We start from the raw sequence: 23,214 nt of genomic DNA on the forward strand, positions 1-23,214 counted from the left end.
CTGATAACTTACTCCTACTCTAATTTAGGAAACTCTCTCCAACTAGCTGTTACCAGCAAGGTCTCCATAGTCCTAGGTTTAAATCCTAGCATTATCATTTAATAATTGTGACCTCAGGCAATTTATTAAATTATCAGAACCAGTTTATTCACTTATATGAGGAGTTATCTTGAGAATTATATGAGATAATTCACGTGAAACTCGTCAGGCAGTGTCTGTCACATAAAGAACACCTAAGTTGTTACCTATTCTTATTAAATTTATCAGCATTGTTGTTGCTGAATATTTGAGTTATTCTCAATATCGTGAACATTTTTGTGCATATATTATTGAACACTTATGTGAACATAGCAGAGTTGACAAGTCAAAGTGCTTGCAAATTTTAAATACTAGTATTATCAAATTGCCTACATGTAGTTATATTGATTTATTCTACTATTGCTATGTGTCTAAAAAAAAGACATTAAAAATGTAATCTCATATTTCAAAATGTATTTCTTTGATCTTTGTGAGGGTCAGTTTTTTTCATAAATATTTTGGCAATTGGTATTTATGTTGACTGTCGTTCATCTTCTTTATACGTTTATTACACTGAGTTTTTTTTAGTTAAATGAACATTTGATCTTCTGAGACAATTGATTCATCTATAATTTGCAAATTATATTTTGTGGTTTATAATTTGTCTTTTAAATTTATTTTTTGTGTCTAACTATACATAATTTTTTAGATCTTATAAAATACAGCAACTTTTTTTGTAGATTTGGTCCTGTGATCACTTATAAAATTATGCAAAATTTTAATTCTGCTGCTTTCATGGTTTTATAATACTTTTTGTTTTGATTACAAGATAGAAGATTTTAGTTTTCTCTGAATAGTAAAATATCCAGATAGTCTAAACATAAAATACTGACTAATGCCTCTTTTTCACTCTGACTTGACATATATACTAAATCATACCTATACTAAATCCCTTATCAGGGATTTATACTTAATCATATACTAAATCCCTACTTATAAGTAGCTCTAACTGGGTCTCTGTATTCCACTGATCTAGTTTTCTGTTTTTGGACAATACACTGAATACAAATGATCTTACTGTAGATCGTTTGCAATACACTTTCACATTTTGTTAGAAGAACACTTAGTAATTTTTGTTCTTTTATAAACAGGAAGTTTGGCAAGCCTCGTTTTTCTTCTGATGATTTTTGAAATCAATTGCTACTTCCTTTCCAAATCCTTTTAGAATTATATTTATGTGTTAATTTAACATGAAGCAGATAATTTTTTTTTAGTATTTTGAGTCTTGCCCAAAAGGAACATGATACGCCTTTTCACTTTTATTGTCTTCTGTTGTATTCTTTAGTAAGGTTTTATAATTTTATTTCATGGTAGTCTTATGTCCTTTTGTTTAATTTATTCCTAGATAATTTTTTTTGCCTTTATGAATTAGGGTCATTTACTTCCACTTTTTTTTTTTAACCAGGTTATTGAAAGGGTAGGTAATGGGATAATTAATTAATTTAACATGTTTATGTTGTATTTAGTTAACTTTATTGAACTGTTTTCTAATGGTTTTTCATTTTATTTTCTTGATTATTTCAGTAAACTGTCTCCCAAAAATTATTTTCTATATCTTTATTTCTTATTTCATTTCTGGTTTTATTGCGGTGATCAGAAATTTTTATAACATATTCTCAATATTGAAATAATGGTAGTAGGCGCCTTTGTCTAGTTTCTGATTTTAATGAGTATGTCTTCAGTGTTTTATTATTATGTATAATGTGTAGTTTTGGTTCCGCTTTATGAATTTTAAAATACTCTCAAATTAGTAGATAAGGGTTTCCAACTAAACTGATTAGTATTGAAATTTAGAAATTTTATAATATACCTATTGAGATGCTGAATAGATTTCTCCTTCTTATAATACTTGTAAACCCTTAATTCTTAATGCTTGTAAAGGTGTTAACTTTGATCTACATTTAAAAAAATTACTGTAAACACTTTTTGTTATCATATATATTTTTTGTACACCACACTGTTTGTTTACCAAAAGTGGGTGTGGGTGTTTGCATCTGGGTACATAGACAAAATTGATCTATAGTTTCTTTCTTTATATTTGTCAATTTTGGATATACAAATTATATATATATATAAAATATATCTATATTATACAGCCTTTTGTAACCATTAAAGAGGCTTTCTCTTTTTTTTTTTGTTTTGTTTTGTTTTGTTTTTTTGTTTTTTTTGTTTTTGTTTTTTGTTTTTGAGATGGAGTCTCGCTCTGTTGCCCAGGCTGGAGTGCAGTGGCGCGATCTCGGCTCCCTGCAAGCTCTGCCTCCCAGGTTCACGCCATTCTCCTGCCTCAGCCTCCTGAGTAGCTGGGACTACAGGCTCCCGCCACCACGCCTGGCTAAGTTTTTTTGTATTTTTAGTAGAGATGGGGTTTCACCGTGTTAGCCATGATGGTCTCAATCTTCTGACCTCGTGATCTGCCCATCTCGGCCTCCCAAAGTGCTGGGATTACAGGCGTGAACCACTGCGCCCGGCCGCTTTCTCTTGTTTTTCTGGTTCTGTGGCAATTTAGATATCACAGAAATTATCTGGTCCTTGAAGATTTGACATAACAGCCCAGCTCTAAAACATCGTGGGCTTGATGTCTTTCGTGTTACTAGATTTCTAGGGCAAACTTTTAAGTTTTACAGAGTCTGTTCAGTTTTTCTGCCTCTGAAAGCAGTTCTGGTAGTTTATATTTTTCTAGATTATTATCTGTTGGGATACTGTAGTTTATTGACAAAGTTATATGTGTTATTCTTCAAGAAATTTTAAAACATTTTTTTCTGTATTATCACCTTTCCTGTTTCTACCGATGAGTTTTCTTCCCCTTTTTGGGCTTCCATCCAACTTTTTGGAAAGAAAAAGCCTTTGATTATCAAATTGTTAACATTATATTCTATTTATCCTACTTTATATTTTATTTTTCTAAATTCTTGAAATGTTTTCTATATTTAAATTGGATGTATATATGTATATATATACATATATATATCTATATCTTTTTTTTTTTTTTTTTTGGATGGCGTCTTGCTCTGTCGCCTAGGCTAGAATGCAGTGGCATAGTATCGGCTCACTGCAACCTTTGCCTCCTGGGTTCAAGTGATTCTCCTGCCTCAGCCTTCAAGTAGCTGGGATTACAGGCTCCCGCCCACCATACCCAGCTAATTTTGTTTGTTTGTTTGAGACGGAGTCTCACACTGTTGTCCAGGCTGGAGTGCAATGGCATAATCTCGGCTCACCACAACCTCTGCCTCCTGGGTTCAAGCAATTGTCCTGCCTCAGCCTCCCGAGTAGCTGGGATTACAGGTGCCCATCACCACGCCTGGCTAATTTTTCCTGTTTTTTAGTAGAGACAGGGTTTCACCGTGTTGGCCAGGCTGGTCTCGAACTCCTGACTTCAGGTGATCTGCCCACCTTGGCCTCCCAAAGTGCTGGGATTACAGGTGTGAGCCACTGTGCCTGGCCTGGAAATTTTTTTGACTAACAGCCCAATAGGTTTTGATATCTGATATTCCCATATTAGTATAGTTTTTTATTTCTTTGGCTCAAGAATAATTTAGAGCCATATTTTAAATTTTCTAAGTGTTTAGCTTGGAAGATATGTCTATTTATAATTCCTATTTGTATTACAGTGTGGTCAAAGAATATGGCCAATATTATTTCAGTCCTCTGGAATTTGAAGTAAGTTTTCTTCATTTCTTGGCACTGTCAGTTTTTAAAAAATAGCCCATAAGCATTTTAAAATACACATAAACTCTCTTAACCAACTTTATTTTAGAGATAAGAGCAATCAGACTTAGAAGATTATGTGCCTTATTCTATGTCACAATTAATTATAAATGACGTATCTAGCTTTTTGAATTTTAATCTCATCAGTTTCCCATTAGATTTAACTGCTTCCAGAATATAAATGTTTATATTTTTGGTATCCTCATATATATACCTCATATAAATATATACACATACATATATATATATTTGGTATCCTCATATATATATATATAGAGAGAGAGAGAGTTTACATAAAAATTAAGTCCATAAGAAGTTATAAATTTAGAATATGGTTTTATATTATTATTTAGAAAAGTAGAAAAAAGTCTAGATAGAAATTATTTGCATCTTTAGAACTGAACAATTTCTCAAAAGCATGACTTAAACTAATTTTACAATGGGTCATTTGTAGGTGGATGGGGAATGAACAAGAAAGGATATCACATATGTGGAGAACTTAAGAAACAAAGGCATGTGTGCATTTGTGAGGAGACAAGCCTAACCTAGATAGAAGGGAGATCCTTGTTGCAGGGTGATAGGAAATAAGATTGAATAAATGGCATTAAGCCTGATTAAAGGTCTAGTGAAAAAGTTAAAAAAATAAAAAAAATTGAATAGCAGTTCTGGCATCTAATGACTAGTATCACATTTCATTTTGCAAATGTGTGGTGATTTCATTGCAGTGTCTGTGATAATTAACTTAAAATAATTAGCATAGACCGCCAAAAAATATGGGCAAATATAATTCTAGAACAGGATTCTGAGGAGGTGGTATGAGACAAATATAACATAATGTTAATTTACTCATAATGGCAGATTGTGTAGAACTCTGCTAAATACACTAGCATGGAACATCTGTTGAGAATTTGAATAAATATGATTCCAGTATATTTTAAAAGCCAAAAATTTCTTAAGGAAGTGTATAAAAAAATAGTTAAGGAATGCATTTATGCTAGTAAAAATTTTTTTTGTATGTTTGAAAAACAGCTTCTAGAAATTTAGAAGGTAATTTCTTAAGAAGGAAGTGTATAAAAAATAGTTAAGAAATGCATTTATGGTGGTAAAAATGCATTTCTTGTGTGATTGAAAAACAGCTCCTAGAAATTTAGAAGTGTCTTTCTACCTCTGCTGGTTTAAACACCTATATATTGAAAAATACTGTGACTTTGGCAATTTGCTTGTGAAAATTAGGAGAGTCTTAAATTCAGCAAAATCAAGAGGTGAGCATATAATCTTAGAGTATAAGAGGTTATATATTTCAATTCTATAATAGAAATCTGCTATTTATTAAAACAGCTTCTATTTTGAAAGTAGGTAGGGGAATGATGACCATTTAATGGAATCACTCCGTGCATGTAAACCTACAATATTATTTTAAGAGACTCACTACAAATTTGTTTTATTTTGGTCATGCTATTTTGTACTAAAGTATGATATATGAAATATTTGAATATTCTAAAAGTCTATTACAGGTTGAGCATCCCAAATCCAGAATTCAAAATCTGAAATATTGCAAAATCCAAAACATTTTGAGTGCCAACATGATACTCAAAGGAAATGTTCGCTGGAGTATCGTGGATTTTGGATTTTCGGATTCGGAATGCTCAACCAGCATAATGCAGACATTCCAAAATCTGAAAAAAATCTAAAATTGGAAACACTTCTGGTCCCAGATATTTCAGATTAGGGATACTCAACCTGTAGCCTGTGACAATCATTGTCTAAGGTTCATATCAACAAGAACAGTAATTGAATTGTTAATGTTTTAGATTTATTCTCAAATTCAGCATACTTTATTATGTATGTTCTCCCCCGTCCCCCCCGTTTTTTTTTTTTTTTTCCAAATTTGGATAATAGGAAGATATTTAATGAGTTCTAAGAGAAGCTTATGTGTGCTAACTAGGCACACAGTAAGCGTTGATAATCTTAAATATTAAAATACGGTTGATATTTATGGCTGTTATTTATTCACATAAGACTTTGGAATGACATATACATCTTCAAAAAAAAATGTCAGTTTTTTCAAGGGAAAAGTATTTTAGAATAATTTGTTCTCTTATTCTATTTATAATCTTATGCTGCATAGAAAGAACATATTAGCCTTCCTTTTAATGAGTATGATATTACATAACTAGAATATTTCATTTAATGTTTATCGGTTATTTTTTCTCCCATCTGTAAAATACAACCATATAGATCATAACATCTAGATGTCAAATAATTACTTAAGAAAGGCATGCATTTTTAAATTAAAAAAACTTTTTAATTGAATGGATTTTTTGTAATCTTGCCTGAAGCCCAAAATGTTTATGCTTATTAGAGCTAGAATTTACATATAAGTGTAATATAAATGAATATAAAAAGCTTTATCTTAATCATATGGTCCTCTTGTACATAGCAATATGTACAATATGTGTAAATCTATACATATTTCTATATGGTCAGATATTTTCTAGATTTTGCTTGTGTATTAAAACATGCGTTAGTATTTGTTATTTCCCATTATTATTTGTATATTATAAGATACTTTTGTTTATAAAGAAAAACTAAGTTTAAACCTCAAGGTAATAATAGTGATAATATATAATCATTATTATTCTTACATTAACAAAATTTACGTACTGTTGAAGCAATAAGTACTTATTTTTGTGATAATTATAACCCTGGGGCTTGATGTTGCATTCCTTATTTGTGGGCTATTCAGCTAAAAGTTAATTGCAATAATACGACTATGCATTTAAGAACAATTTTCTTTCAGATTTGAGTATTGTTGGGAGCTATATATCAACTCTAGAATTCTGGTGTTCAAACTGATGCTTAGAAAGGTAAAACAGAATGGGAAAACTTACCATCTCCATCTTATGATGTCTGTGAACAGACTTTGACTAGGCTCTGATAACTTTTACAGAATTACTCACATTGTAAGTTTAGACATATTATTTTACCACTTTCATGTGTGGAAGCAAAAAGAACGTTTATATAGTGAAGGGATAAAGAAGGGCCTTTGTGGCCACGCGGGTGACTCACGCCTGTAATCCCAGCACTTTGGGAGGCCGAGGCGGGCGGATGATGAGGTCAGGAGTTTGAGACCAGCCTGGCCAACATAGTGAAACCCCATCTCTACTAAAAATACAAAAATTTTAGCTGGGCGTGGTGGTGGACGCCTGTAATCCCAGCTACTTGGGAGGCTGAGGCAGGAGAATCGCTTGAACCTGAGAGGTGGAGGTTGCAGTGAGCCGAGATCACGCCACTGCAATCCATCCTGGGGGAGAGTGGGAGACTTCATTTTTTTTTTTTTTAAAGAAGGGGCTTTGTGGTCAGTTATTCAGAAAATTATTTGAGACTATGGAACATGGGACTGTGTTCTTAGATGTACTGCCTTGTTTGTGATACTTTAAAAGCCAAAAAAAAAGAGAAAAGATTTAAATGCAAGAAGAATTAAACTTGTAATATTGAAGGATTTTTAGGTGTTTAAATAATTAACCAAAATTGTCATTTTCATTGCATTTTCCAGGCAATTAAGTTGGAATATGCAAGGTTGGTTAAGTTGGCCCAAGAAGACACCCCACCAGAAACCGATTATCGGTTACATCATGTAGTGGTCTACTTTATCCAGAACCAGGCACCAAAGAAAATTATTGAGAAAACATTGCTAGAACAATTTGGAGATAGAAATTTGAGTTTTGATGAAAGGTAATTTGAAAGTATAAAATTCTTATTCTCAAATTGTTCTTTTTTTTTTTCCTGCAGATTCCCAGGATAATTTTTTGAGTATTTATTTTATATATGCATGGGCACATATTTTAGTAAATACATAACAAAATTTGAACTCAATGTGACTAGTTGCTGCAGTCTGTGGCCTTTTGAAGTTTGAACTGAAAATAACTTAGGTGATTTTAATAAATTTTAATTGTGAATCAAGTAATCACTACACTTATTACACTCAATATTTTAGAAACAAAAATGGGCTTCTCAACCTCTGTACTATATAGGCAGTTTAAATTAGATAAATCTTTGTTGTTGGGGCTGTCCTATGATTGTAGGATATTTAATAATATCCCTCATCTCTTTGTTACATGACAGTAGCAGCTCCCAAGTTGTGGTATACCAAAATATCTCCAGGTATTGCCAAGTAACTCCTGGGGAGCAAAGTCACCGTTATTAGAGAATCACTGGAGAAAAGTTTTTAGTCTTGCCGATAAAATAATTAAACATTCTTTGACATAAAGAGGAGGCTTAGAAGGGTTAAATTAGATTCACGCAGAAATATTTTCTCTGGAAAGAGAAAATATTCTATAGAAATTTCTGTAGAATTTCTATAGAATATTTCCAGAGAATGTTTTCTCTAGATTATATTAGTAGTTTTATAAAGAATTATTCAGAAAGTCCTATTAAACTACTAATGTTAAAAATCACAATTTAATTAGAATGAATGCCACTAGAAAATAATTTTAGGGCCCATGTGAAATTTTAGAGTATTGAAAGTTATTTTTATATTTAAAAACATTTATGCTGTTGCAGTTCATTGTAAATTTAATTCTGAAATGATTATCCTTTTGTGAGTGTCTCAAAAATACTGAGTTAAAAGTGTAGCAAAGAATATGAGGGGAAGCAAAGCATCTGGATCAGTCCTACCTTATTAGATATGTGCTGTGAAATGTAGGATTCTGTGCATAATACAAATAAATAGTTGTGAACAATATCCGATAGGTGGTTGAATGCTCAATGAATGTTGGCCACTACTATTTGTATTAGTAGCAGTGTGGACATCATTCATTTTGATACATATGACTGCAGAGAGTTCAGAAACAGGGTTGTTTTGACCCTCGTTATCTGTGCTATCAGTGTACTGAGTTCTATTGGATCTATGCTGTTTAATTTGGAGAAGATATTAATGGAGTAATCACATTGACTTTTCAGTCTTTTGCAGTTATCTGACTATAACTAGTTAATCTGTTTTGATAACCTGACTTGTGCTTGAAAGACAGAGTTATGCACATGTGAATAAATATATTTCATGAGGATTTCTTTATCACTGATTCTGATCATAAAATCCACTGGAATGTTTCAATTTTTACCTGAGATGATAGGCATGTTTTAGACTCTTTCTTTTTAGTATTTAAGAATAAATAATACCATGTGGGGGGAAAAGAAGATGCAGTGTCTCTTGAGCTTGCTTAATAGATGCACATTATTTTTAAAAAGTTTCATTTTTTTCCTATGCGAACTGTGTTAATTAGAATGTAATTTAAAAGCCATATATCAATACAACACAGTAAATTTGAATTATAATTATTTGCTCCTGTCTTCTTTGTAATTCCCCAACATTGGTCCCAAAAATGTTTTTCACTTAAGGTTATTTAGGAGTTGTTTCTGTACAAAAGTACTGCTGTTTTTGCTCAGTGTTTATGGATTTTGCTTTTGATTTACAAATATATATATATATACACACACATACACACACGCGCATATGTATGTGTTTTTTTTTTAAGGTGTCACAACATAATGAAAGTTGCTCAAAGCAAACTGGAAATGATAAAACCTGAAGAAGTAAACTTGGAGGAATATGAGGTAATGTGCTTTCTTAGAGGTTAAACTACAGATTTAGGGATTCTGTAATTCACTGATATTCCTTTCATTTCAGCCCAACTGAAGTTGAATTTGTTACGAATGATGAGTAAAAAATTAAGTTTCCAAGTCAATGCTCAAGTAATTAATAATTTTATATATGATTTTAGGATTAGCATAATAAGATAGCATGTAGACCAAAAAGTTTAAAATCAAAAAAGGAAGATTTTTGATTTTCTATTTCAATACTAATTCTCAAGTACTTTTTAAATGAACTTTTCTAGCTTAAAAACAGAGTAACAAATGCATTGTTAATTTTGAAATCAACTTAGAAATTACTGTTACATAATATCAACAAGTAATATTTATCAAGACCCTACTATATGCCAGGCATTTGTCTAAGCCTTTTACATATATTAACTGATTTAATTCAGACAGTAACACTGCGAGATAGGTAGTGTTCTTATTCCCATTTGACACACGAGAAAATAAGGCATAGAGCAGTGAAGTAACCTGCCTAAGGTTTTCACAGGCACAAGTTTACAGCTTGGCTAATAGAACCTACATTCTTAACTGTTGCACTGCACTGTGCAACCGTACCCTGTGGGCTATATTTTTTCCTTCACTTGGATTCATCAGATATATTTTGGGGCAGTTAGAGATTTGTTTTAGTCTCTATATGCCATATATATTTGTCATTATGAGACAGTGTTGTGTGTGAGAGAGCACTTACATAGGTACTTGTACATATGCTTGTGGGATTTTTTTGTGCACAAAATTCTTTTTTTCAACTTTGGCTTTAAAATATTCTTTATTTTAATTGATGAGTTCATACACCTAGTATTTCTTCACATTTTTAAATTTAATCTTATGCATTGTCTTTTTTTAAATTTATAAGTCTAGTAAATTTTAAGTTTTTTTTTGGGTGCCTTTGCTTAATATTTAGTTCCATTTACAAACTTAATTACAGTACTTTAGATTCCCTAAACAATTAGTGTAATTCACTGCACAAACAGGGAAGAGGAAAGAGAGAGAAAACACTCATTATTGATGAAAACCTTAGCTAGTTTGGCATATAAGGTAACTACCTTAAATCACTGAAGAGTATCTCTAAAACAAAAATAAATAATAAAACTGCAGCAAATATATAGAATTGTGAGCATTGAAAGCTTAAAATTTTTGTTGTCAAAAACAAGGCAACGAAAACAAGCGAAAAGTAAAATATTGGAAAAGAAGAAACAAAGACATCATTATTTGTAGTTTTTTTACCTTGAAATTCAAATAAAATCTACAACTGATTTATTAGAACTAGTAAGATAGCTTTGCAGCATACAAACTTGTGTCAGACATCAATTTTATTCCCTTTTGCCAGTAAAAGTATTAGAAAGTATAAAAGTGAGACCATTTACAATAGTATCTGAAACTATGGAGTATATAGAAATAAATTTAACAAAAGGTGCATGTGACTTCTGTGGGGAAAATTAGAAAACTTATTGGGAGACATTAACAAAGACCTAAATAAGTAGGCATACATATGGTATTTGGAAAACTTGATATTATTAATATATAGATATCACTTTTCCCCAAATGCTTTATAAATTCAGTGCAGGCCATAAGAAAATTCCAGCAAGATGTTTTATGGAGCTTGATAAGCCAACTGAAAAATGTTATGGAAATGCAAAGATCCCAGTCCACCTCCCATCTCTGACAAGCAAGTTATTGAACAGTAGAGAGACTTTTTAATAAATGGTTCTGGGAAATAAATAAAATTTGATTTCTTCTTTATTCCATATGCAAAAATTCATTTCAATTGTGAAAGACTTCTATGTAAAGCTGTTTAGAAGTCAACATAGGTAGAAGCCCAAAGACATTCGTTTATCCATAAGAGGCACTCACTGACCAGATATTTTTGACGAGGATATGTAATCTAGAGCCAGAGAAATTCAAAATTTGTTTTCTCTTGACCCTGAGGAGCAAGTCAAGTCATCTTTTAGCTAATAATGACTCCAAATCTGTGCTCTTCAGATTGATTGAGAGCTCTTCCCTTGTCCCCAAGATTCATGTTCATGGGACTTGATTTTTAACTGTGACTTGATTCTGCAATGCTTCCTTCAGTTTGCTTCAACAGATTGGACTCATTATGTTTTTATTCATAAATCTCATACTCTAACTGCAGGGCCATTAAATCATACAAGTATTTAAATGACTTGTTTTTAGATTCTGCATATTCCTCATATCTTTGTCTTGCTCTAAGTTCAGGGTTCAGTAAACCATAGCCTGCAGACCAGCTTACCACCTGTTTTTGTAAATAAACTTTTATTGGAACATGGCCATTTGTATACATATTGTCTGTGGATGCGTTCACACTGCAGTTACAGAGTTGAGTAACTGAAGAAGATGAGGCTTGCAAAGTCTAAAACATTATCTGGCCTTTTACAGAAAAAGTTTGCCTACTCACAACTTCTAAGGCTATTCTAATGACAACAAGGAATGACAGTTTGAATACCTTCCCCAGAAAAGCTAACTTCATACTTGGAGGACAAATTTTACCTTTATTTGTTATTAAGATCTACTAATAGCATGAAAATTATGTCTTGAAAATTAAAATTAAAACTGGATGTGGTGGCTCATGCTTATAATCCCAGCACTTTTGGAAATCAAGGCACAGGGAGTTGTTTGAGGCCAGGAGTTTGAGACCTGCCTGACCAACACAGCAAGACCCTGTCTATACAAAACAGATTAAATAATTAACTGGAACTGGGAACATGCACCTGTAATTCAAGCTACTTGGGAGACAGAGGTAGGAGGATTGCTGGAGCCCAGAAGGTCAAGTCTGCAGTTGGCCGTGATCGTGCCACTGCACTGCAGACTGGGCAACTGACTGAGACCCTGTCTCCAAAAAAAAAAAAAAAAAAAAAAAAGTTTATATTCAAGGAGAATATTGTTGGCTAATAACTTGACTGTGTTTCTTATTTTTGTTTATAATGTTTATATAAAAGCCTTAACACTTTTGTTATCAGTATTCTCTTTCCAATTTATCCTGCATTGAATTTCAGTTATTTTTCTTGAGTCAATTATTATAAAGTAAGCTAAGAAAATCTTGACTTTGGTATCACCTTAGAATTATTTAGTCCTATTACATGCCCTATAGTTGTTTTGGGGGTGGGGAGGGGCATTGAAATGTGAACTGCAGCTATTCTTTTACCATATCTCATGTAAATAAACTATTCGCCTACACACTTAAAGTCAAATTTACCACACATTTGCGAAGTTAAAAGGTTAAATAAATCTAACTTTTTTTTAGTTTCTTAAAATTATGTATCAGGTGTCCAAGCTTTCATTCATACTCAGCGTAATAATTTCATTTTCTTCCATCAGTTGATGTAGATATAATAGTTCAGTAATATGATTTTATACTGATGAATTTTTGAGATGACCTGATTGATTATCCTGCCTTTATATTTCTGTTATCTGCTAGTAAAATCTTTGTTTAATTTCATATCCATGCCTAATAATTTTTAGATTTAATGTTGTATTAATAAATAGTCTTGTGTGCCAGAAAGTCTTGTTTTAGTTCTGATGTATCTTCATTTTGAACTCTTTATTTCTATTAATTCAAATAGTAGCAAAACAGTGCATTATTTTTTGTACAGTTTCATACTACTTTTTAAATCTTACTCTGAACATTTTTAATATTTTCTTTCACCTACAGGAGTGGCATCAGGATTATAGGAAATTCAGGGAAACAACTATGTATCTCATAATTGGGCTAGAAAATTTTCAAAGAGAAAGGTAAGGCAAAGTGGACAAATGTGAAAAGAGCATAATTTTTGCACTTAATTCTATTCAGGTTTGATCTCATCCATGGAAAAGATTTTATTCACTCTGTATTTTTAATAAATGTTTTATTTTAGATCAGTTTTAAATTTAACAGAAAAATTGCAAAGTTCATATAGAGACTTCCCATATACCCCACATAAAATACATTTTCCATTTAAAACTCTGTAAGGTTGGCATTAGTGTCTGTGTTTATCAGCTCTCAAACACTACCCTTGAAGCTGAGTCTGATCTTGATATCAAGTCAGAGGTAGTGTTTTGCAGTCTGTCTTTGTGAACTTTCAGGTTCTGTAAAAAGTGTAGCTGTAGAAAATTTTTGAGTACTGTGACTTTAAACAAATTTTGGATTAATTTTCATTTAAATTAAAGATGGTCTTAAAGGAATATCTACTTATTTAATTATACTATTATTTTAATTGTTATTAAGAAGAAAGGATACATTTTGCTTTACTTACATTTTAGATTATTTACTAGCTTGCATGTATTTCTCCACATATTTCTTAATGCGTGTTGTTTAACATTAACTTGACTAGTGATTGTTTTTTGAGAAAATGCTTTATTTGCAATGCAGTGTATATTGCAGCCAAGTAAAAGGGATATTGAATTTTTCCTTTCTTTTTTGTTTTATGAAATTTAAGAAGCTCCCACTTAGGTAATGACGCTTCTTTTTCAAAAAAAGAAACGAAGATCAGTGTTTAATTCTGGAGCTATACTGTCCAACATAGTGGCCACCTGACAAAACTTAAATAACTAAAACTTTTAAAACCAAAGTTCAGTTCATCGGTTACACCGGCCACGTTTCAGTAGTTCAGTAGCTTATGTGGTTAGTGGCCTCTATTTTTAGCCAGCACAGAACATTTCCATAATCACAGAAATTTCTATTGGACAGTACTATTCTAGAGGACAGTACTTTCATTTTTATATTAATAGTTATCAAAATTTTTAAAGTTATCACACAAAAGGAAAAATTAATGTTTTACTTAACAATTTATCTTAAGTACTTAAGTACAAATTATTTAAAGTCCTAGTCATTGTGCTATTTATAAGATAATTTCACTTTAGTCATTGATGTAGAAAACTTACTTTGATCGATACCTCCAATTTATGAGTTATGTCAATCAAGATTTTATTTCTTTAATAGGAATATTCAAATGTACTATTAGAATTTATATTTGTGCTGATTTGAGAAAAATAATATGATTATATAATTCAATAGAGGGAGATATAAAAAGGCATTTCAGTGTTACAGATAAAGAAATCAGACTTCACAGAGATGTAGTAACTTTGTCAAGGTCACACAGCTAACTAGGAAAAGAAAAATTAAAATAGAGACCTCGTATTCTTGTGTAATTTGATGAAATCATGTAAGTACAAAATGTATTCATTTATCTCAATAAGAATTAAAAAGATGAAACTGTCACTTTGTATCTATCTGGATAGCTTCTGTATTAGTTGTTCCCAGTTAACATACATTAAAGGAATTTGAGAAAAAACTTGGAAATACGTTTAAATATTATAATTTGCTTGTCAGTTTTCAAATACATACTTATTCAGAAAGTTAATATTCTAGTATAGTAAATACTTATCAAATAAGAAGGATTAACTAGAAAATCAATAATGGTGACATATATTACTTATGGAATATCTTTTGAAGAAATATTGGTGTGTGTGCGACTGTGATCCCAGCTACTCAGGAGGCTGAGGCAGGAGAATCACTTGAACCCGGGAGGCGGAGGTTACGGTGAGCCAAGATCGTGTCACTGCACTCCAGCCTGGGCGACAGAGCGAGACACTGTCTCAAAAAAAAAAGAAAGACATTCTGTTTCTTTTTTTTTTTACTTTAAATCTTTAAATATAGCAGTTATTGTAGCTAGCTGTTTGTAAAATATTGCCAAAAGGTTCTGTCAAAATTGTTTTTAATGAAAATGTAAACATTTAAAGCCTTGAATGAAATACTTACTGATGGACCCTTGTGAGTCCTGAGAACAGTGAAGTGAAATCATGGTTGCAAGAACCATAATTTTATAGAGTGTACCAGGCTACATGATCTATTTTATCTTAGATAAGAATATGGTAATTGGACTGCTAAATCTTATTCTAAATTTATTTGAATATACATTCGTAAGCACTTTAAAATTTGATAACATATGGAACATTTTGCGTACCTCAGTAGAGAATTGGAATAAGGTCATGGTTTCAGAGCAATTCTCAAAGAGGTGACTCAGGTCTAGAAAGCCAGATGTCAATGTCATTCAGGAGAGATCTTAACAGGAAACTCAGTAGCTATAAAGGAAAAGATAGATGTGCTAGTTACTTATTAATTAACGAACTACTACAACTTAATGTTGTAAAACAACTTTTAATATTATCACTTCCTTCGTTTTTCATAAATCTTTAGCTGAGAATATGTTTATTAACCTAATATCATTTCAAAATAAAATGTTATACTTAATCTCAAAAACAAATTCCTAGAAAGCCATTTTCAAAAAATGTTTAAAATAGACTTATTTATCATGACACCTTCAGGTGTGTAATTTGATTTGCTGTGAATGTATACATTAATTTTTAAATAATTTTACATTTAACATTTGGGATGTACAATGGATTTATTTTGTATCTAAGTACATGAATTAAGTAATAAACAGTAATTATTGGCAGGAGAATCTAGAGTTTAAAATTGTGTTTCTTTACAATATTTCATTTTTTAAATATTATATTTTTCCATATTAATCTGTGAAAAAATATGTTAATTATTGAAAAACGGACACAAAGGAAATATTTTAAAATAATATTTTTTATTTCAGTTATACAAATACTTGGCTAGATATAGTTTTTCTTTTGACATGTTAGAAGGATAGTTTGGAGGTAAAAGTAATTCTTTATTAAATATTTTTTTCTTCCATTTTTGTTTTGTTTTGTATTTTTGAGTTGGGGTCTTGCTCTGTTGCCCAGGCTGGAATGCAGTGGTATGATCATGGCTCACTACAACCTCTTACCTTCTCAGGTCAAGAAGTCCTTCCTCCTCAGCCTCCTGAGTAGCTGGTACTACAGGCATGTACCACGATGTCCAGCTAATTTTTTTTTAATGTTTTTGTAGAGATGGGGGTCTCACTATGTTGGCCAGGCAGGTCTTGAACTCCTGGCCTCAACTGATCCTCTCACCACCACCTTCCAGAGTATTGGGATTACAGGCATGAGCCACTGTGCCTGGCCCCTTTTCTTCCCTTTTTAAAACCTAATTTGAATTTCATACTATCTAGACTTTTATTAATATAACACATATGCCTAATTCTATCACTTTTTTTTTTTTTTTTTGAGATAGAGTTTTGCTCTTGTTGCCCAGGCTGGAGTGCAATGGCGTGATCTCAGCTCACCTCACCTCACCCTCCACCTCCCGGTATTCTCCTGCCTCAGCCTGTCGAGTAGCTGGGACTACAGGCATGTGTCACCATGCCCGGCTAATTTTATATTTTTAGTAGAGGCGGGCTTTCTCCATGTTGGTCAGGCTGGTCTCGAACTCCCTACCTCAGGTGATCCGCCTGCCTTGGCCTCCCAAAGTGCTGGGATTACAGGTGTGAGCCGCCACACCCGGCCTCTATCAGCTTTTTTGTGTTTGGAGGCTTTTTGTTTTTGCTTTATTCCACTAGATTTCCCAGATTTAGAAGAAATCTTTCATTGTCCACTTCCTCTATTTCCTTTAGATATTCTTATTTCTATTTTTTTTTTTTACATTTTTCTCAGTAACTAAAACTGTCTGCACATAGAAAAGAACTTGTCTAAGTTGTCGTTGAACAAACCAAATGATGTTTGTGATCATTTACTTCATACAAATGTGACATTGCGTTAAACAAGTAGATTGTTGGCTTTCACATTAGCTTCAATTTTGAGTTTAAATGGAAGACATCAGGAAAATAAATACCAAGGAAGACAGAACTATCTGACTTTATCAGTTATTGCCTCTTTTCCCAGATGTTTTCTCAATTTATAGCTCCTATTTTTTTACTTTTAAGATAACTATGTCTGGGTTTCAGATATTGGTGTTGCTAAAAAGGTGTTCTCAAGCATACACTGCATCAGATGATATTTTTCTTATCATGTAGATTATCAAAACTTAAGCATACACTTAAAATGTTTTATAGTTATAGCTGACTTTGTTTCTACAAAGGTGAAATACTAATGTTATATGTTTCTTTTTAATTTTCAAGTTATATAGATTCCTTGCTGTTCCTCATCTGTGCTTATCAGAATAACAAAGAACTCTTGTCTAAAGGCTTATACAGAGGACATGATGAAGAATTGATATCACATTATAGGAGAGAATGTTTACTAGTAAGTTGAATGCATATAGTATGATCTTAGCATTTTGTCTGACATTGGGCAAGTTTTCCAGACTCATACATAAGTGATTGACTCCATAAACTCTGATGGGATAAGAACATGATGATGTCTATAAACTGGTTCTAGTCCCTTCAGATGGCACAGATGGCAAAGTACACTCAGTATTTTATTCTTTTCTCTTTATGAATCCGAATTACTATAGGTGATAAATGAGAAATGTTCTTAAAATAGCATCAGTTTGTTTACATTTCTATATTTAGATTTTGTCATCACACTACCACTCCTTTTTTTTGGTGGGAGAGGAAGGGATGCATAGATAAGCCTTAAAAAATGTTTTATGTAAGTCTATAAGAATATGCAGGCTGGCGCAGCAGCTCATGCCTGTAATCCTAGCACTTTGGGAGGCTGAGGCTGGTGGATTACAAAGTTAGGAGATCGAGACCATCCTGGCCAACGTGGTGAAACCCCATCTCGACTAAAATACACAAACACAAGAATTAGCTGGATGTGGTGGTGTGCGCCTGTAGTCTCAACTACTCAGGAGGCTGAGGCAGGGGAATCGCTTGAACCTGGGAAGTGGAGGTTGCATTGAGCCAAGATCGTGCCACTGCACTCCATCCTGGCGACCTGGTGACAGAGCAAGACTCCATCTCAAAAAAACAAAAAAACAAGAATATGCATAGAATGTATTAGAGTAATTTGTTTAACTTAAAAAATTGAATTTTCAGGTACAAGAATAGTATATAGCTGATTTTAAACATAAATACAACCAAAACCTGATGGTTCCTCTGAAACATTCAAAAAATGGTATAATGTTTCTCATCATTTTTTGTAGTAACCCAGCCACATTTGGTTATTTGTTTTACGTAGGAATTGAAATGAAACCTCATCAAGATTACTTTAGTGTTCCTTTCAGATTTTTTCATGTTGTATATTTACAAAGTGTCAGGTTCTGAGGGATACAAACATGAGTAAGATGTACTTCCTGTCCTCAGAAAACTCAGTCTGGTAGGAGACATACAGAAATAATTGTTTGTTCTGGAATAAGTGCCATTATGAGAAATATGCACAATGATATGCCTGAAATATTTGGGAAGAACCTTAAGAGATAAGGTAAACCTCATCTGGATCTTGATGGATAAATAGGAGTTTTATTCATGATAGAGAAGGGAGAATATTCCAGTACACAACAGAAAATCAAGATAAATTCACTGTGGCTATCCAGGTTATGAGGAAGTGGGGTAAGGTAGAAGTGATGAAGCTGACAATACTTGTCGATGTCAGATGATGAAGAAATTTATATGACATTCAAATGAGTTTGCACCAGTATAAGTTTGATTAGGTTTGGCATGATGAGGTTTGTTTTCGGAAAATAATTCTGGTAATAATAATAGCATACTAGAGGATGAACAGGAAAGTAGATTGAAGTCAAGAACCTTAGAGGGGAAAGTCAAGGGACGGAGAGTGAGGGCCTCAACTCATGTAGTACAGTAGAAAGCTACCAAACTTACTAGTTTTCGTTTAATATTAGGGAGTCTAATAGGAGGAACAAGGTTGGCTTTGAACATGTTATATTTAAGAGATTTCCAGGACATTCTTTGATTCAGTGAACTTAACATTAAACTTGTCATTAAATTTTATATCTCATTTAATGCATACTTCCAATAATTGTAGTAAATACTTGAAGATTTATCTCATTTTATTCTCTTAACCCCTATGGTTGGAAGATAATAATACCCTATTATTAATGTAAAGAAAGTGAAGCTAACAGATGTAGCTAATCTGTTCACGATTGGTGTATTAGTCCGTTCTCACACTGCTATAAAGATACTGCACAAGACTAGGTAATTTATAAAGGAAAGAGGTTTAACTGACTCAACAGTTCCACATGGTTGGGGAGGCCTCAGGAAACTTAAAATGATGGTGGAAGGTGAAGGGGAAGCAAGGACCTTCATCACATGGTGGCAGGAGAGAGAAGTGCAAGCAGGGGAAATGCCGGATGCTTATGAAACCATCAGATCTCATGAGACTCACTCCCTGTCACAAGAACAGCACTGGGGAAACTGCCCCTGTGATCTGACCACCTCCCACCAGGTCTTCCTCAACACCTGGGGATTACAATTCAAGATAAGATTTGGGCGGAGACACAAAGCCTAACCATATCAATTGGGTAATTGATTCATGGCCAAGTTGGACTTACAGCACAACCTTCTTTCCAAAATCAAAATAAATTGCATAAGAATTATGTGGTGTAAATCTAAATATGTAACTTTTTTTATTTGAAGTTCAGGTTAAAAGTCACGTTTATCATGCTGTAAACATAAGATTTTAAATAAGAACCCTTAAATATTATAGGTCTTATACCTGTATTTATCTCTTATGTTTCTTATTACATGGATTTCTCTGTTCTACTAGATCAGTGATCAGCACACTATGGCTTGTGCTCCACCTACCACTTGTTTTTATAGATAAGTTTTATTGAAACATAGCCATGCACATTCATTTATATATTGGATATTATTGTCTTTGTACTACAATGGCAGAGTTGAATAGTTGCAACAGAAACTTTATGGCCTTCAAAGCCTAAAATAGTCCTTGTCTGGCCCTTCACAGAAAAAATTTGCCAATCCTTGTACCAAATTGTAAGCTCCATGAGAGTTTTCTGTATTAATCACTTGAGTGCCCCTGCATCTGCAAAAATTTCTGGCACATGGTGTTGACTCTGTAGGAAGTTTTTGAAGGGATAAGTGAATTGATTACCTTTATATTTCTGTATCAAGGAATACAATAGTATATATTCAGTTGCCATTTATGGAGATGAGTTTTTCAAAAATTAATATGGATTCTGAATTTCTTTATTTTTAAAACTATTTTGAGTGCTTATACAATTTTATAATTGGGGGAAGTTTATCTATAGAGAAGAAAAAATGGCCCCTGTGTTGATGATCGACATAAGCCAAACATGACTGAAAAACACAATAATGTTTTTTCCACTGCTATTGCTTTTGTTTCTGTCGTTGCCATGCGCATAGCTTTTTCTAAAGAGAGATTTTCAGTTCTAGATAGGTTGAGATTGTTTTCTCTGAATACCGTTTGTTCTAATACTGCTTGTGAACATATTTATGTTGTCTTCCTTATTAATACTTACAGATACTTAATTTAAAAAGGAAACAAAAACCTATTCTTTTTTTTTTCTGCATTGCATTAAGAAATTAAATGAACAAGCTGCAGAACTCTTCGAATCTGGAGAGGATCGAGAAGTAAACAATGGTCTGATTATCATGAATGAGTTTATTGTCCCATTTTTGCCATTATTACTGGTGGATGAAATGGAAGAAAAAGATATACTAGCTGTAGAAGATATGAGAAATCGATGGTGTTCCTACCTTGGTCAAGAAATGGAACGTAAGTTTAAACAATGGTAGTAGGCACCTGAGATGTCCGGACTAAATGCAGTTAGAATTAGATGTTATTTATTCTTGCCATTTTTTATATTAAATACAATATTAAGTATTAATATTTTCACATTCACATGATTACTCTTTTTCCATATTGTTGAGCTAAGCTGTGTGCATTGCAGTTGCCATTTATGTTTTTGTCTCCTCAAAATGGCAATTATCTTACCTATTAGAGCAAGTTAATATTAGTAAATCATGTTGACAATGATCATGTGATAATTTCTATCTTTAGTTAGATTTAATTGTTTGTATTTGCAGCACACCTCCAAGAAAAGCTGACAGATTTTTTGCCAAAACTGCTTGATTGTTCTATGGAGATTAAAAGTTTCCATGAGCCACCGAAGTTACCTTCATATTCCACGCATGAACTCTGTGAGCGATTTGCCCGAATCATGTTGTCCCTCAGTCGAACTCCTGCTGATGGAAGATAAACTGCACACTTTCCCTGAACACACTGTATAAACTCTTTTTAGTTCTTAACCCTTGCCTTTCTGTCACAGGGTTTGCTTGTTGCTGCTATAGTTTTTAACGTTTTTTTATTTTAATAACTGCAAAAGACAAAATGACTATACAGACTTTAGTCAGACTGCAGACAGTAAAGCTGAAAATCGCATGGCGCTCAGACATTGTTTTAACCGGAACTGATGTATAATCACAAATCTAATTGATTTTATTATGGCAAAACTATGCTTTTGCCACCTTCCTGTTACAGTATTACTTTGCTTTTATCTTTTCTTTCTCAAAAGCTTTCCATTCAGTCTGGATCCCTCCATGACTACAGCCATTTAAGTGTTCAGCACTGTGTACGATACATAATATTTGGTAGCTTGTAAATGAAATAAAGAATAAAGTTTTATTTATGGCTACCTATGTGTTTGTAAGCAGGTATATTGTATATTAGTGTATTAGTAATAATATATAAATGAATTTTGTCTGGGGGTTAAGATTGGATAGTTAATAGATTAATACAGTCTTTTAATTCTGCTCTAATGCTAGCAAATTGGAAAATGTTTAAGTCTTTGACACTTAAATTTAATCTATATTTTTAACAAAGTTCTTGAACTTAGTATGGCACCTGAACCTGTTTTGAATTCAGTCAGGTTTTTACTCAAGTAAGTGGTTGATTTTTTTTAAGTCAAACTACACTGAAACTTTTATCCTTTTCTTAGATTAATCTTACTTTTTAAATGTATTTAAAATATATAGCAAGTTGATTACTTCAAGAGAATCCCAAAGTACTTGAATAAGGGCTATTGTAAAACTTAAAAGAAATATTTATATATACACATATATACACATACACACATGTATATATATATTCTTCATAATGGAGGACAATGTTTTGCAATATATAAATCATTCTATTTTTGTAAATTGTATATCACTTTAATTGAAAATGTTCTCTACTAATTAATACTGTGAAACAAAATTGATGTTGTTTAACTAGAAGTTATGAGTATCTTAACTGCCTTTATTCCTTTTCAAAAAGGAAAAAGATGTAGAACATTTTGTAGATGAAACTACTGTTTAAGATTAATGAATTAATATTGTGAATGAAAATCGAAACCCATACTTTAAAGGTAATCATGTTACTAACAACCTATTTTTGAATTCATAAAAATTTCTTTATAAATGATGTTTTGTGAGCATAGTAAAATAGACCATTATACTATGTGTATGTTTCATACAGCGTCGCCAAAACTAGTGTTCTTTATAAGTGCCTCTCACAAAAGATCCTGGATGGAGGAGTAAGATGAAATGTTATGCTATTATATGATGCTGTTTGTAAAGGTATCAATGTACTAGTAAGGTGTTAATGACAAGGAATTAGTACTATTCCTGTTGTAAAGTTAGATTTTGCATATTGTATCTATCAAAATATGTTTGGGTTTAGATTTTAAGTTGTCTACTGAGCAGATTTCTGCATTGGTTTTCCAGTCCTGTTAAAAGTTTAGAAACTTCGTATGTGTCATCACAGCTTTTGTAAAGAAAGTATCCTTAATATTTTACGACATTCTACCACAGTGGTAAAGTTGTTTGTGTTTGTGTATAATTGACTGCTGAGACACAAAGTGCTCAAACACTATATGGAAATTATTCCTTCAAAGGCACATCCAGAGAGTCATGTCACTCTTGTGCTGAAGGTAAGTATTATAATTGTATTTACTATATACTTAAAAACCAGATT

General features: G+C 32.5%; 1 protein-coding gene across 6 annotated transcripts in view; it reads left to right on the top strand.

The window, feature by feature from the left end:
* Window positions 1-22,698, top strand: part of USP25 (ubiquitin specific peptidase 25) — a 153,789-nt gene extending 131,091 nt beyond the window's left edge. For all 6 annotated transcript variants that reach the window (XM_063659641.1, XM_063659642.1, XM_063659643.1 and 3 more), the window contains 6 exons: window positions 7,340-7,518; window positions 9,318-9,396; window positions 13,106-13,185; window positions 17,436-17,559; window positions 20,778-20,973; window positions 21,285-22,698. In XM_063659641.1, coding sequence (XP_063515711.1) covers window positions 7,340-7,518; window positions 9,318-9,396; window positions 13,106-13,185; window positions 17,436-17,559; window positions 20,778-20,973; window positions 21,285-21,457 — 831 coding nt within the window. In that variant the 3' untranslated portion in view covers window positions 21,458-22,698. The remainder of the gene's footprint in view (window positions 1-7,339; window positions 7,519-9,317; window positions 9,397-13,105; window positions 13,186-17,435; window positions 17,560-20,777; window positions 20,974-21,284) is intronic.
* The last annotated feature ends 516 nt before the right edge of the window (window positions 22,699-23,214 follow it).

The sequence above is a fragment of the Pongo pygmaeus genome, chromosome 22 (assembly GCF_028885625.2).
Source record: "Pongo pygmaeus isolate AG05252 chromosome 22, NHGRI_mPonPyg2-v2.0_pri, whole genome shotgun sequence".
Lineage (NCBI taxonomy): Eukaryota > Metazoa > Chordata > Mammalia > Primates > Hominidae > Pongo > Pongo pygmaeus.